The sequence below is a fragment of the Mirounga angustirostris genome, unplaced genomic scaffold (assembly GCF_029215605.1).
Source record: "Mirounga angustirostris isolate CCGP_5_RB_7025 unplaced genomic scaffold, mMirAng1.0.hap1 SCAF_10, whole genome shotgun sequence".
NCBI classification, from domain to species: Eukaryota; Metazoa; Chordata; class Mammalia; order Carnivora; family Phocidae; genus Mirounga; species Mirounga angustirostris.
Window position 1 is genome coordinate 128882735 of NW_026991718.1, and position 16693 is coordinate 128899427.

At 41.7% G+C, this 16693-nt stretch overlaps 1 protein-coding gene across 3 annotated transcripts in view; it reads right to left on the minus strand.

Annotated features, from left to right (window-relative positions):
- ZFP64 (ZFP64 zinc finger protein) overlaps window positions 1-16693 on the minus strand; it is an 82950-nt gene that overhangs the window by 41892 nt on the left and 24365 nt on the right. For 2 of the 3 annotated variants that reach the window (XM_045885971.3, XM_045885970.3), the window contains exon 6: window positions 12422-14278. The exons of the other annotated variant lie outside the window; for it this stretch is intronic. In XM_045885971.3, coding sequence (XP_045741927.1) covers window positions 12996-14278 — 1283 coding nt within the window. In that variant the 3' untranslated portion in view covers window positions 12422-12995. Of the gene's footprint in view, window positions 1-12421; window positions 14279-16693 lie in introns of those variants that run through there. 3 annotated transcript variants of the gene reach the window in all.

Genomic DNA, 16693 nt, shown 5'->3' on the forward strand with positions numbered 1-16693 from the left:
CTGGTTCCTCTGACCTCCTCAGATAACCTCTGACCTCGAGAAAGGACAGCAGTGCAGCGGTGAAAGAACCGGGAGTGGTGGAGGGGAAAACGACTGTAGTTTTTATTGCAGTTTTTATTCTCTACTGAAATCTTTCCAGAAGATCCAATGCCGGCTAATGAATCAAAGAGAAATTTCAGTTGCAAGCACTTCGTTTTTATGGCTCAGAGGAGAATTCTTCTGAAGCCCAAACAAAAAAGGATGAATTAAAAAAAAAAAAAAAAGCATCAGTAGCTAGGATTCCGGCAGTGACCAGGTTTCAGGACACAACCCTTGGGTTCTTGGGTCTCCTCAAGAGAACCCATGTAAAAGTAAATGCTAGCCGGCTTGGGCACAGCAGCTCTGCTGGATTGAGCACGGCAGAATGATGGGGAACACAAAACGGAAGCATTTTGGGGTGCCCAGGCTCACAGCAAAGATACTATGAATTCCCAAAATTATACTGTAAACTAAGGTGCCACAAAATTAGATTTGTCATTCGCATGTGGGGGCAGGTTCGGCAGGCACCCCAGGAAAGCCTACCCAGTTCCACTTAGTAGCCCACAAAGATCCGTGGGCAGAAGGGAAATGAACTCCTGCAAACAAGCCCTTTAGCAAGTTGGCCGAAAGTCATGACTCATGAAAACATGCTGGTTAGAACAAGGGCGGGGGGGTGGGGGGCACCTGGTTGGCTCAGTCGGTTAAGCGTCTGCCTTTGGCTCAGGTCATGATCCCAGGGTCCTGGGATCGAGTCCCTCATTGGGCTCCCTGCTCAGCTCCCTGCCTCTCCCTCTCCCTCCCCCCTCTTCCCCCCTCGTGCTCTCTGTCTCTATCAAATAAATAAATAAACTCTTAAGAAAAAAAGAACAAGGGCAGGTGATTTGATGCTGGCTCTAGGTTTAAACCTCTTACGGCTAATAGCTGTGTGACCTTGGGCAGGTCTCTTACCTTCTCTGAGCCTCTGGTTCTATACCTTAATATTTCTTAACTTACTAGGGCACCTGGGTGGCTCAGTTGGTTAAGCATCTGCCTTGGGCTGAGGTCATGATCCTGGAGTTCTGGGACTGATTCCCGCATCGGGCTCTCTGCTCGGCGGGGAGTCTACTTCTCCCTCTGACACTCCCCCATCTTGTGCTTTCTCTCTCTCCCTCTCCCTAATAAATAAATAAACAAAATCTTAAAAAAAAAAATTTCTTAACTGACTGGATCAGAAAAATCTCCAGAGGTGCTAGATTTCAAATACAAATTATCAGGCCCCCGCCCAGATGCACTGTATTGGAATTTCCAGAGCTGGGCTGTGGCTGTGGGCATTTTAATACATTTTCAAGGTGGTTCTTACACCAGGCAAGTTGGGAAACACATCCTTCTCAGCACAATGTGAGTGATAATAGTATTTCCCTCATGGGCCGTTGGGGGCGTTAAATGAGATTACTGTGTACAGCATTCAGCACTATGTTGGCACATTGCGAGTCAGTAAATATCAGCTTTTATCACTGAAAATCATGACTGCCATTTATTTAGTAAATACTTATTGTGCACCAACTATGTGCAGGGTCCAGATCAAGGGTTGGCAAACTATGGCCCAGCACCTGTTTTTATACGATCTGTGAGCTAAGAATGGTTTTCACTTTTTTTTTTTGAATGGTTAAAAAAAAACAAAAGAAAAATAATATTTCCTGACATGTGAACATTTTATGAGATTCAGATTTTGATGCCCATAAATAAAGTCTTATTGGAACACAGCCACACCCACTCCTTTACATACTGTCTATGGCTTCCATGCTCCATCGCGGAGTTGCATAGTTGCAACAAAGACCATGTGGCCTGCAGAGCTGAATGTATTTACTATCTAGCTCTTTACACTGAAAACTTAACCACTGCTCTAAGGCAAGGGTCTTCAATTAAAGTTCTTGTATTTTGGCCATATACAAAGATTTTTCAAGGGCATGATTAAAGAATCAGTTCTCAGATTTTCAATTTTTGTGAGTACCTTTTCCTAAAATTGATCGTTTAAGAACACACCAGAAGGTGGGTCCCCTTGAATAATCTGCGCCGAATCAATGCATGGAGCTATACAATCTCTGGGACACCAAAAGAAAAAAAAAAAGGACAAAATGTTGGAAATCATGGTATCAATGCTGAGAAAGCGTTCCCTCCCTGGGAGAGAAATCCCAGGTGGTTTTCGGTTCTTTGCTTTTAACAAAATTGACCCACTTAGTTATGATTGATCATTACGTGATTTTCTAGCATATAATTCAGAAGGAATTAAAATAATTGAGAAGCATCATTAAAACAATACAATTTCTCTTTCCATATCCTTATTTATGTGAAAGACACTTCTCAGAGTTTATATCAATAAAAAAAAACTGAAAATTACCTGTATCTTATTCTAGCAGTTGGTAAAAAAAATTTGTTTGTAGAAAGGTAATATTCATCAAGGATATATAAGCTGATTAAAAAGTAGGCCTATCTATCTCATCAAGATATATATTGCCAGTAAAATTTTCCTTATATTTAATAATTATCAAGATGTATAATATATTTATGTTACTTATAGCATACCAACAAAAAAATTTGTTTCTTTTTTTTGTTTTTATTATTATTATTTTATTTTATTTTGTTTTGTTTCCTTCTTTTTTAAAAAGTTTATTTTATTTAACTAATCTCTACACCCAATGTGGGGCTCAAACTCATGACCCCGAGATCAAGAGTCACATGCTTCTCTGACTGAGCCAGCCAGGCGCCCCTAGAAAAAATGTTTAAAGCTTGGAGCTCTATGTACATTCTTTTTTTTTTTTTTTTAAAGATTTTATTTATTTATTTGAGAGAGAGAGAATGAGAGAGAACACATGAGAGGGGATAGGGTCAGAGGGAGAAGCAGACTTCCTGCCGAGCAGGGAGCCTGATGCGGGACTCGATCCAGGGACTCCGGGATCATGACCTGAGCCGAAGGCAGTCGCTTAACCAACTGAGCCATGCAGGCGCCCTGGAGCTCTATGTACATTCTTGCAGCCATTATGGAAAACACTGCGGAGTTTCCTTAAAGAAAAAACCTGAAAACAGAACTACCACATGATCTAGCAATTCCACTTCTGGGTATTTACCCAAAGAAAATGAAAACACTAGTTCAAAAAGACACTGGCATCCCTGTGTTCACTACAGCATTATTTACAACAGCCAAAATATGGAAGCAACCTAAGTGTCCATCAATAGATGAATGGATAAAGATTTGGTATAATATATATGTAACATATATATATTACTCCACCATAAAAAAATGAAATCTTGCTTTTTGTGTCAACATGGATGGACCTAGAGGGTATTATGCTAAATGAAATGAGTCAGAGAGGGAAAGGCAAATATCATATGATCACTTACATATGAAGTCTGAAAATTTCAGCAAAACAAATGAACAAACAAAATAGACTCATAAATACAGACAACAAACCGATGGTTGCCAGATGGAAGCGGCATGGGGGGCTGGACAAACTAGGTGGAGGAGATTAAGAGGTACACCCTTCTGGTGTACCTTCTGGTTATAAAATAATTAAGACATGGGGATCTAATGTGCAGCACAGAGAATATAGTCAATAATATTGTAAAAACTTTGTATAGTGACAGATGGTAATTAAACTTATGGTGGTAACCGTTTTGTAATACATATACATAACGAATCACTATGTTGTACACCTGAAACTAATATAATATTCTATGTCAATTATACTCTAATTAGAAAAAAAAAAGCTTGGAGTTTTTTAAGGAATAAAAAATGTAAATTTCAAATTACAGAATCATAATTTTTTGCTGAGAAGTAGGAGGAGATGAGCAACAAAAAATTTTCTGCATTAAAACATCCAAGCCCCACATTCTAGACCCTCCCCCTATTCTGGAAGCTTCAGAGTCTGCTTCTCTCAATCTGGCTGAGGTGAGGTGAGTCCCCACCTATTTTCTAGCAACACTGACATTCTGTCTCAACTTGGCTGGTCACTGGATCTAAGGGATCTGAGAATTGGATGAGATTGTGTATTACACCTTTCATCTCCACTAGAACAGAATTTGAAGATGAAAGAAAAGCATCCTATGTCCAAAGGTATCATTCATCTGCCAGGACAAAAGAAATGCCAACCGAGGTGCCCATTCTAAGGGATATACTCAAGAACACAGTCTAACAGAATAAAGGTAAGATCAGAGTAAAGATGTGAAATAGGGAAGAGGGAGAATATATAAGAAACGATGGCAAACAATGACCATTGTCATCTTTGGCCAAATCTAAGTGGGTGAAGGTAACACAGGAATTATGAGACCAACCACAGGACAAAACTTAGCAAAAGCTTGGAAATAAGCTCGTGAACCATCTCAGCAAAATTTGGGATTTGGGGAAGGGGGCTGCAGGAAGAGATGAAGTCCAAAGGCCTCCTGTCATGGGGGAGGAGATTTTTAGTGGGAGGTTGGGGCAAGGTTAATATTTATATTCGAGACAACAATAGAGAAATGTAAATTTAAAAATAATTGGTAAAGCTTTGAAAGTAACTGTTAGCAGAATGGAGACATAGACAGGAACTTTCAAGAGAAGAGGGGAAAGCTAGAAAGGAAAAGGGAGAAAAAAAATCACAACGTTTAATAAACAGTAAATATTCAATAAGACAGAAGTGAACGTATGAAGTCTATGTGACTATGATAAATGCAAACAGTGTGAATTCTCCTATCAAAGACAAAGGGAAGCTGCTAAAAGAAAGATCTTAAATTACAGAGTAGGCGAAGGTAAGCCAGGCAAATGTAAATAAATATAAAATAGGGCTTAGAATATTATTGAGATAAAGTATAATTTAAGGTCAAAAGTTACTGAATGGAAAGAACAGGTGGAGACAAAAGGAAAAAAGGTAAAATAGATGAAGAACATATAACAACCACGAACTCTTATGCCTCAAACAACATAGGGCAAGGTATAATAAAATAAAACACCCCAGGGGTGCCTGGGTGGCTCAGTCAGTTAAGCGGCTGCCTTCGGCTCAGGTCATGATCCCAGGGTCCTGGGATCGAGCCCCACTTCGGGCTCCCTGCTCAGTGGGGAGCCTGCTTCTCCCTCTCCCTCTGCCTGCCTCTCTGCCTTCTTGTTCTATCTCTCTGTGAAATAAATAAATAAAATCTTAAAAAAAAAAAAACACCCTAGTAGTTATAAGAAAACCTTAGTTAAAAAAATAACCATGCTGAGAGGTTTATAAATACTTCTTTCAGTTTATCAAATAGACAAAAACAGAGAAGATTAGAACTGAATAATTAAGTCAATGTGCTTCTTTTTTTTTTTTTTTTTAAGATTTTATTTATTTATTTGGGAGAGAGTGCATGCACATGAGTGGTGTGGGGGGAAAGAGCAGAGGGAGAAAGAGAAACAGACTCCCTGCTGAGCAGGGAGCCTGATGGATGATGGATGATGCTAATGCCGGGCTCGCTCCCAGAACCCTGAGATCATGACCTAAGCTGAAGACAGACGCTTAACCGACTGAGCCACCCAGGCGCCCCTGTAATTTATTAGTTCTTTTTATGGCCATGCACGTTACCAGTTTTTGCTCTGATTGGCAGGTATCTATGAAATAAGCACGCTGAAAAAAAAATTAACATTCTAAATAAAATTTTTAAGGGCACCTGAGTGGCTCAGTCGGTTAAGCTCAGGTCATGATCCCAGGGTCCTGGGATGGAGCCCCACATTGGACTTCCCTGCTCAGTGGGAGTCTGTTTCTCCCTCTCCCTCTGCCCCTCCTCTGTTCGTTCTCTCTCTCTGAAATAAATAAAATCTTTTTAAAAAAACTAATAAATTACAAAAAGCATGTATCTTCACAGGTCACATCCTCAGGCCCGTGAATATCAGAAACTATAATCCCAAATACAGTTTCCCAAATTGTAACTACTTGAAAAATAAGAAACGTTCCTTTCTATAACCCTTGGATTCTGTCCTGACAACCCACCAAACCAAGCAACCCACTGAAATAACAAAGCATCTAGAAACTTATAAAAGAAGGATACTTCATATAAAAATCTACAGGGCTATGGATATCACAAACATTTTTGAAAGACCCCCAAATAGGCATAAAAGATGGACTGGGTGTCCTGTCTCTTCTCTGCTCTGGGCTATCCAGTTCTCTGGACGTTCATGCCTTTCATTGTTTTTGAGATATTTTACAACCTTGTGAGGCACAGAAACATATAATAATGCAAACAACTCATCCACAGGAATGTGAACGTACTTTATCTGGCAGAGGGCAGCGGATGTTGCCATAGAGACACTGAGCCATTCTGCATGTGTGTGAATTCAGTGTAGCATTTCTTTTCTTTTCTTTTTTTTTTTAAAGATTTTATTTATTTATTTGACAGAGAGAGAGAGCGCACACAAGCAGGGGGAGTGGCAAGCAGAGGGAGAAGCAGGCTCCCGCTGAGCAGGGAGCCCGACTGGGGACTTGATCCCAGAACTCCGGGATCATGACCTGAGCTGAAGGCAGCCACTCAACCGACTGAGCCACCCAGGCGCCTCAGTGTAGCATTTCTGATTACCTGTGTAACTTATACATGCACTGAATTCTCCTGTGAGCCCGTTGGAGCCTGTTGAAACCAATGCCCTCATTAATACTTTCATTACAGTTTATCCACTGATATTTTATATTTGTATGACAATCATGATTTTAACTTTAAAAAAATGATCTTTTAACATAGGTGAGGTCACAATGGAAAACACATAGCTTTAAATGCTTTCATTATGAAAGGCTGAAAATAAGTGAACTTACAGGAAATTAGAATAACAAAACAAACGGAAAGAAAAGCAGGAAAAATAATTAATATAAAGAGAAAAGCCAAAATAAATAAAATGGAGGAGGGCAAAGAAAGTGACTAACAGTAAAAGCTTTCACACTAATATTTTTACGAAAAATAGATAAACTCTTTGGCAGACTAAGGAGAAGACTGAAAATACAAAAAAAACAAAAGCAGAAACCCTCCCCTCCTCTGAAACCAATAGCAATAGGAAAGGTGACAAACTCCCCAAGATGCCAAAGATTTAAAATTCATTTTAAGAGGATGGTAAATGGAATGTGAAATCCAGAGCAAAGTGAATAATTTTTTATTCTGCAAAATATAAATGACCAAAACTGAGCCACCCAGGCTGTAAAACCCAGACTTGTCACTGTGGAAAAAGCAGGGAAGTTTCGTTAAGGATGTGCCACGAGAAAGGGCAGCAGCCTACGTCATAAGCGGATCACTCCCGAATAGCAAAGCTATTGCTAAATTGCTGAAAAGGAGAGAGGCCCAAATCAGACAGACCACAAAAAAGAATCCCAGAGATCAATTACACTTATGGATAGAGTTGGACAACTTTCAAGCGAAATGTCATAATTGCAACCCAAGCAATGTGTTTGTTAGAAGAATAAGCCAACATGACCCAGGGTTTGTTCAGGAATACCAGGCTATACGAATTCACTACATCAACAGACTTAAGTGCAAAACCCAAGGAGTTATGTCAAAAAATGCTGAAAAGATATTTGCTAAAATTCAGCAACCTACCCTGATACAAACTCTAAGTGAAAATTGCAGTAGAAGAAAATGACCCAAGTACTAGAAAAACCACCCCTCAGAGGAACAGTGTATATTATGTGAACCAGGAAAATTCTGAAGCCATTCACATTAAAATTGGAGACACAAAAGGATGTCAGCTGTATCGGCTTTGTTTGGAGGCTGAGGCTAATTGCAGTGGGGCAAGGAAACAAAGTAGTATAAATATTACAAGATAAAACCACCTGGAGGGGCGCCTGGGTGGCTCAGTTGGTTGGGCGACTGCCTTCGGCTCAGGTCATGATCCTGGACTCCCGGGATCGAGTCCCACATCGGGCTCCCTGCTTGGCAGGGAGTCTGCTTCTCCCTCTGACCCTCCTCCCTCTCATGCTCTCTCTCATTCTCTCTCGCAAATAAATAAAATCTTAAAAAAAATTAAAAAAAAAAACCCACCTGGAAATGAGATGACTGTATCATAACCATTATAAGTTATATTTATCAGAGACCAAGAGTTTCTTTTTTTTTTTTTTTTAAAGATTTTATTTACTTATTTGACAGAGACCAGCGAGAGAGGGAACACAAGCAGGGGGAGGGGGAGAGGGAGAAGCAGGCTCTCTGCAGAGCAGGGAGCCCGATGCGGGGCTCTATCCCAGGACCCTGGGATCATGACCTGAGCCGAAGGCAGACGCTTAACGACTGAGCCACCCAGGTGCCCCAGAGACCAAGAGTTTCTAATAAATACTTAATGTCAATTAATAAGAATTGTTTTAAAAGATTTTGTTTTTAAATAATCGTTCCACCTGACATGGGGCTCGAACTTAAAACCGCAAGATCAAGAGTCTCACGTTCTACCGACTGAGCCAGCCAGGTGCCCCAATTAAGAAGAATTTTTGCTAAGGGAGCTCAATATAGACAAATATACCAAATGTAGCTATTCTTTATATATTTGCAACAAACAATTATTTTAACAAGGAAAAATCCTATTTATTTATTTTTTAAAGATTTATTTATTTGACAGAGAGACATAGCAAGAGAGGGAACACAAGCAGGAGGGTGGGAAAGGGAGAAGCAGGCTTCCTGCGGAGAAGGGAGCCCGATGCGGGGCTCGATCCCAGGACCCTGGGACCACGACCTGAGCCAGAGGGAGATGCTTAACGACTGAGCCACCCAGGTGCCCCCCTATTTATAATTATAATAAAATTATACAATAATAAGGAAATATAGGCCTCATATCATAAGAATAGATTGTGTATGAAGAAAACCATATGAATAATGGTTAACCCAGGAGCTGAATAAAGGTTTTTGCGTGTAAGATTTAACATATTTTAATAAGTCATTCTTTGTATAAGTTCAATATCACATGGATCCATTTCTAATAAAAATTCTCAAAAGGATTTTCTTTTTGGGGGGGCCTTGAGAAGTACTGGATAAAATGATAGTTCATTTGGAAGAATGAATATCTAGGAATTGCTAAGAAAATTTTGGAAAAGAATAGCTAGAGGGAGGCTTTGTGATCCTAAAAGACAGTAAGGCTCACCTTAATGCTACTATAATAAAATGTGTGTTGCTGGCAAACCAGAGAAGATATAAAGATCAGTGAGACAAAGCAGAGCTTCCAGAAACAGATCCAAGTGTATTTGAGAACTTCCATTTACAGGTGAAATTAGGATTTCAGTAGCAAGGAAAATAATATTGTATTTAACAAATGGTCCTGGCATATGTGGGCTGCCAAATTTCCATGTCAAATGTGTATAAATAGGAATTTTTGCTGCGGTAAGTTGCTAACTAAAAACAAACAACAAATATATTAAAGGAAAAAAAAACACCCTTTTCTCATCTCAGGGGAAGAGATGACAGTCCTAGAAAAAACAGAAGCCCCAAGTGAAGCAATAGAAGGCTGACTATAGGAAAAGAGAGTTCTTTTTGTGAGGTGTCAGAAGACAAAAGACAGGAGGGGAGAAAATGTGACAGACATGGGGTTCGTGTCCCCAGTGCCCAACAACTCAAGGAGAAACATGAGGGAGAATGTGTTTTAGGTTCACAGACAAGAAAATGGCCAATGATCAACAAGTCTATATAGAGATGTCACAGAAATGCAGATCAAAACACCAGCTGGGGAAATGCACAGAGCCCAGATGGCTCATTTCACTTATCAGACTGACAAAACTTTGAAAGATTGCTAATAGCCAGGATTGGTGATCATTGGGGCCTGCACCACGGATGAGGCTACCATTTCGAAAAAAGTAATCTAAATCTATATGCAAGTACAAACTACAGACACTCGTTGTAACTCCAAAAGCACAATCGAATGTGAGCAATTGTGCAGGAGGTTGATTGCTACTGTTTTTAATGGCAAATAAAAACAAAACAACCTGAATATCCATGAGTAGGGAGATGGCTGAATAACGCATGGTATGTTCACACTACCTTTTGCTTAAAAAAAACAGTAGAGATAGCCGTATTCACCTGTAATCCTGTTCATACATGGAATAGTAAGAGCAAATGCAGAGAAATATACATAGTATGATACAATTACTAGAAAAATAGGAAAAAACCTTTTCTACATTATTGTTTTGAGTCTGTGTATGTCAGTATGAACACAGAGAAAACTTAGCATTACTAACCCTAGATAGGAGGAGAATAGGAAGGGCGCTGGAGATGATTGGCTTGGTTTTTGTACAATTCTGTATATAGTTTATTTGTAATAACAAGTTTTGCTGTTGTGGTTTGTTAAAAAAAATCCAATTATGCGTGTGTGTGTGTGTGTGTGTGTGTATGCATGTGTAGGTGTGTATGGGGGCAGCAGATAGCTGGAGATATAAATATATAAAAGGAAATATATAAACAGAAAACTATGCTTGATTCAAACCCAACTCTATAACTAGAATGGAAACCATACATACATAAACATAGAAACAAAGGAAGTCCATCAAAAAAGGAAGTCCATCAAAATGGTCACAGTTTTTATGTCTGGGTAGAAGATTACCAGTAACTTTGATTTTAATTTTTAAAAATTTTTATTTTTTAAAAGATTTTATTTATTTATTTAGAGTGTGCACGAGCAGGAGGTGGGGGGCAAAGGGCGGGGGGTGGGGGAGAGTGAATCTCAAGCAGACTCGACGCTGAGTGCAGAGCCCGAGGTTGGCTTGATGGCATGACCCCAAGATCCTGACCTGAGCAGAAACCAAGAGTCAGATGCTTAACTAAGCACCCAAGTGCCCCAATGTTAATTTTAAAAAATAATATCATGTGTTTTGTATCTTTTCTACCTTGAATGCACATTACATTTCTAATCAGGGAAAAAAATCCTTTAAAAGTTGAAGAAAGGGGCATTCTGGGAAAGAAAGATGTGGAAAACAGGTTCATGACAATAGAAATTTGCCAGCTAAAACTGAATAGCTAAATAGTTTCTTAAAGAGCTGTAGGCGGGACACCTGGGTGGCGGAGTCAGTTAGCATCTGACTTGATTTAGGCTCAGGTCATGATCTCAGGGTCCTGAAATAGAGCCTGGTGTCAGGCTCTGTGCTGGTGGTGGAGCCTGCTTAAGATTCTCTCTCTCCCTCACCCTCTGCCCCTCCATGCTTCCCCCACCTAGTGCTCTCCCTCTTAGTTAAAAAAAAAAAAAAAAAGGCTGTAAGCAATAATTCTAAAGCAGTGAAATTATTAAAATATTAACATAGTACGCTGCAAGCTTTTTCATTTTCTTGCCAAACCACAGTTAATGACTCATTACCAGCATTGCTTATATGAAAATAAATTGCCCCCCCCACCCCACGAATTCTCAGAATTGTGTTCAGATATTAAGGATCAAAGAAAGGAAGGAGACAACTCAAACTTTACAGCTATTTCGTAAGGGAAGTTGATTTTCCTATTCCAACAGGCAAACCCCGAAGGTTTCCGCATCACTATTTTGTGTATTTCCTTAGTTTGTTGTTACCAAAGAAAAGGGGGGGGGGAATGGGTAATATCTTTATGTAAAAGTGAGCTGATCTGCATGAAAATTTTAGTAAGTTTGTGTGCTAGGAAAATGAAAGTGATGAGGGCTCTGGTAAAAATGTAAGGGTTCTCCGGGTTCCTGGGTGGTTCAATCAGTTAAGCGACTGCCTTCGGCTCAGGTCATGATCCTAGGGTCCTGGGATCAAGCCCCGCACTGGGGCTCCTGGCTCCTTGGGAGAGTCTGCCTTTCCCTCTCCCCCTGCCCACCCCTCCCTCTGCTTGTGCTCTCTCCTCCTGTGTCAAATAAATAAAACCTTTTAAAAAATGTAAGAGTTCTCGTAACATTTTAAATATGCTTTCCTCACCAATCCTTGCTGACACTCTGGGAAAGCATGTTTCAGTCATCCAATATGTGTTAAGAACCCATGATGAGTTGAAGATCGCGCTAGAGGCTGGAAATTACGGCTTTGGTTACAAGCATGGGTAATTCTAGCTTGCTCTCTGGCGCCACCTACTGATCAAACAGCATTTTAATTCTAAAACAGTAACCTTTGAATTTCCCTTTCTTCAGTAGAGCCTACCCTTCTGAAAAATGTAGGTGCTTTTCCAATACCACTCGTCTGGTCCCCGAGATTGCACAATACTGATATTTCAAACAATGGTATCCTAGAAATCCATTCTAAACGTTAGTAGGAAGTCACATCATATTTGCATCTAAACAGAAATGTCAGGTTTGTCAATCTCGTTCCAAAATGGAAATGGTATCATTGGGTCATTTTAGGCATCAGTAATACTTAAGTTGACTGTGAAGGTTGTAAGACATCTGTATAATATTGATCGGAGGACTAAAAACCTTTGCTTCTTCAAATTTTCTTTAGCTATAGGATAATTCACACCCCATTATGCCCCAGTCATACTGTGACTCTAAAGAATCATTAACATTCAGTATATTTTACTCACGTATCAATTTATTAGGAAACCATTTCTTTTTTCTCATTAGCACTAAACACTTCTTTTTTTGGGGGGGGGGTCAAGTATCCATGTAACATTGTATAGAAAATGGTCCTCATGCCAATAGATTTGTATCCATGTACTAAAACAGTAATAGCCCAGACCTGGAAGGGGGGTATTTCAGAATGATGACTTCAGAGAGGTTGGGAAGTCTCCCATCTCCCACACAAATTTAATAAGATTGGAAAAAACCCTTCTCAGAATTGGGAAATCAAGCCGGACAAAACAAATGTATTCACTACTCACTGCATTGAATTCCAAGCCCTAATTGGAATCATCTTGGCAACATTCTACAACAGTTAGAACACGGCGATTCCGAGGTGGTCACAAGCATTAAAAAATCATAGTAAGCAGTATAAAATTACGATTTATTACGAGGGGAGGGGTTTCACATCAATCCTTAAAAACATTAAGAGCAAACCTCTTACAGAATTCTTTTTAGGACTTCCTGTTTTTGTCACTCCTTTCCCCCCCCTTCTTTTGGTTTTTAGGTACTAATCTGGTATGGAATCCGCGGGACAGAGCAAGGCTGGGTGGGCTCCCCCTTGAATGATGGAGTAAGTCTGTTTGGGCAGTTCTTGTTGGGAGGAGGAGGAGAATATAGGCGGGGCCGTGGTGTCCATGGCGATGTTCTGACCTCCATCGCTCACCACTGTCACTTCAGCTGTCCCCTCCTGAATCAAAGCATTAAGGCCTTCAAAGTCCGTGCATGTAATACCCGAACTGGTGATGAAAGTCTGGTTGCTGGAGCCTTCCTGGGGGCTGCCGGGCGTCGTGGGGATGAGAGTCTGGTGCAGAGTGGCCCCATCGGCCTGGTCGTGAGTGGTCAGCAGGACAGCGGGCTGGGTCATAGTGCCCGCCTCGCTCGGACACCCTGAGGGCTGAGGGGGGGCGATCAGATTGACCTGGCGCAAAATCTGCAGCCGGCTGTTGCCGGGGAGTTCCTCCGGGTTCTGCGCCACCAAGGCGGGGGGTACGATGTTCACCGCGGCGGCCGCCGCCTGGATGATGGTGTTGGCCTGTGGCACTTGATGCCCAACGATGATTTTGACTCGCCCCTCGCTGAACTGGGGCACTTGGCTGGGCTGGAGGGGCACCTGCAGGTGGCCCACGGTGAGGGGCGGGGCCGGCTGCTTGCTGGGGTCTATCTGGAACTGCAGGACCGTCACATCCGAGTGCTTATTCTCACTGTGCTCACTGTGCTGCCTTTTGTGGCTGCGGAGCGAGTCCTCGCGCATGAACGAGGCGTCGCATGTATCACAGTGGAAAGTCTTCTTGGCGTCCAGCTTGGCCACCTGCCGGCTGCTCTGGCGGCCCGCGTCTTTCCTCTCCGAGGCCTCGGTCTTCACCATGTCCCCGTGGAACTTCTTCATGTGCTTGCTTAGGTTGCTGGGCTGCTTGGTGTCGAAGCTGCAGTAGTGACACTTGAAGGGGCGGTCGGTGCAGTGGATGCGCTCGTGGATGCGCAGCGCCGCCTTGCTGGAGCACGAGTAGCTGCACTCGGAGCACTTCTCCGGGTGCTCCGACTGGTGCACCCGGCTGTGCTTACGGAGGGTGGCTTTGCTGTCACCCAGGAAGTCGCAATGCGGACACTTGAAGTTATTCCCGCTGTGCTTGATGCGGATGTGCGACTTGAGGTTGCCCTTCATGGTGCAGCGGACATTGCAGAACTCACACTTGAAAGGCTTCTCCCCCGAGTGCACGCGCATGTGCCTTTTCAAGTCCGAGCTGATTTTGAACTTGGCGCTACAGAGCCAGCACTGGAAGGGGGCGTCCCCTGTCAACACAAGGTGAGTTTCGATAAGAACAGGCAGGCAACAACCACAGCGGATCCCCCCGAAGCATACACCAGAAAATCGCTTATACCAAGGCAGGCGGATGGAGACCTTCCTACTGCAGCTGCTAGCAGCCCCTGGGGGGGAGGGGAAAGGGGATGGGGGGGGGGCTTCTTTTCTTTCCCCAAACCTAAACCACCAGCACCGTTAAAAAAAACCCACAAGAAAAACGGGAGACTGAAAAGAGCTATTCAACTGTCCCAAACCAAATGGAATTTGTGAATATACTTATGTTCTTTAAAACGATCAAGCTATGGTTCATTTTGCTCATGTGCCCACTCTGCTAGTTAATGGTTCACAGTTGTGTAAATTTTGCATAATCCGTTGATTTTGATTGAGTTACATGTCGTAACAGATTCGAGGACACATTTGGAATCAGTCAGCTCCATGCTCACTCATCAGAATAGTCTTTATAAAGCGATTGAAATGCCCAGCTTACGCTTCATGCAGATTTTTATTAATAAAGACGTGTTTATTGCGCAAAATTTATTTATCCCACATTGCCAGCTGCGTTCTTTACTCGTGAAGTTACGAAATCCAGCTGCTTGGTTTGTTTGTCTTTTTTTTTAATTCATGGTCGCTGAAAGATGAGCAGGGAAAGTGAAATTGCAAACATCTGAATGCACATGGTACTCCAAATTTGTTTCCTCAATGAATGGCAAGTCCGAATTATCTAAGGTACAGATAGTTCAAGCAAATTGGTGACCCCGCCCATTTCAATATTGTTGAAGCAAGCCAAGTAGCAGCTAACATTCTTCGGTTGCTTCCAAGATGGCAGGCACTCTGCTGAGCACTCCACAAGAATGGTCTCATTTGATGCTCCCAACATTCCCACGACGTGGGTACTATTATATTATTCTTTTTTTTTTTTTTTTAAGATTTTATTTATTTATTCAACAGAGAGAGAGAGAGACAGCGAGAGAGGGAACACAAGCGGGGGGGGTGGGAGAGGGAGAAGCAGGCTTCCCGCCGAGCAGGGAGCCCGATGCGGGGCTCGATCCCAGGACCCTGGGATCACAACCTGAGCCGAAGGCAGACGCTTAACGACTGAGCCACCCGGGTGCCCCCTATTATATTATTCTTAACACTACTGTACAAATGAGGCCTAGATAGACTGCAATAACTTGTTCACGGTCCCCCAGTAGTACGTAGCAGGGCTTGGATTCCAACCCAGGCTGGCTGCAAAGCTGGTATTCTTAGATGCTGGGTAATTATCTGTGCATGGGGCTTGAACTCACGACCCCAAGATCAAGAGTTGTATGCTCCACCAACTGAGCCAGCCAGGTGCCCCTATGTGGGCTTTATTAATGCATTAAATAAGAAGATCTAGTGGCGGATCTGTAACTATAATTTCTAAATAGAAAAGAGCATAAATGATATATTGATCGATCTCCAGGGACTGTTATGAAAAGATCTGTGATTTCCACTGGCAGCAATATGCACTATTCTCAGATCAGTTGCCAATTTTCAAATGGAAGGACACGCCCAATTTCAATACAGTTTGGTTAGTGAAAATGAAGATGTAATTTTTTTCCCATCCAAATTCATGGACCATCTAAAGTTTATTCATGGATCTCTGAGTGGAGGTATCTGTGGATCCAGAAGGAAGAATCCCTGCTCCAGAATTTTCTACTAGGTTTTCCTGTTAATCCCTCCCCAAATTACAGTCTTTTTGCCTTTTTTTTTTTAAAGCTGTCAGCAGAGGTGAAACCCAGAAATACCAGATAACCAAATCTCACAGCTGAGTTGCAGAGTTAACAACACTTCTTGATATGAAAGAAAAGGTTTCCAATCCCTTTGTCATCTTTTTTTTTTTTTTTAACCACAGATTTCTCAACTGAGGCGTAATGGTTAGTCATGGTTCCATGGGGCCATGAGCTCTCCAAAGCTAATGACTACGTTTGTTCTTGCCCCCCACGTGATCCTCACAGTGTCTAGTACCTTGCGGGGACTTTATGAATGTTGTTGAATGAATAAGCAACTGATATATGTAAGCTGACAGATCTTTCTTGAGTTTAGCTTGCTATGAAAACCACTGATGATGAATGAAGTCAGTCCTAGCGATGAAAGGATACAAACAAAATCCTATTAATTTTACAATTTGTAAAATGTTCTAAGTGCCATGGATTTATAAAAGGGAAATGAACAGTCCATGGAGACACTGCATAAACAGCATAAAGTTTTAGAAAATTCACCTTTCCTAGACCAACTTGAAGATGCTACTGTAAATGGTAAGTTTATCCTTCTAAGTCAAAATGATTCAGAACCACTTTCGTAAACGAGTCCTTCAGGTCCTCTAACATAGGTGTGGGAGATTTCTGAAGAAACTCAGTTGGCCATTGGTTATGCCTATGTCT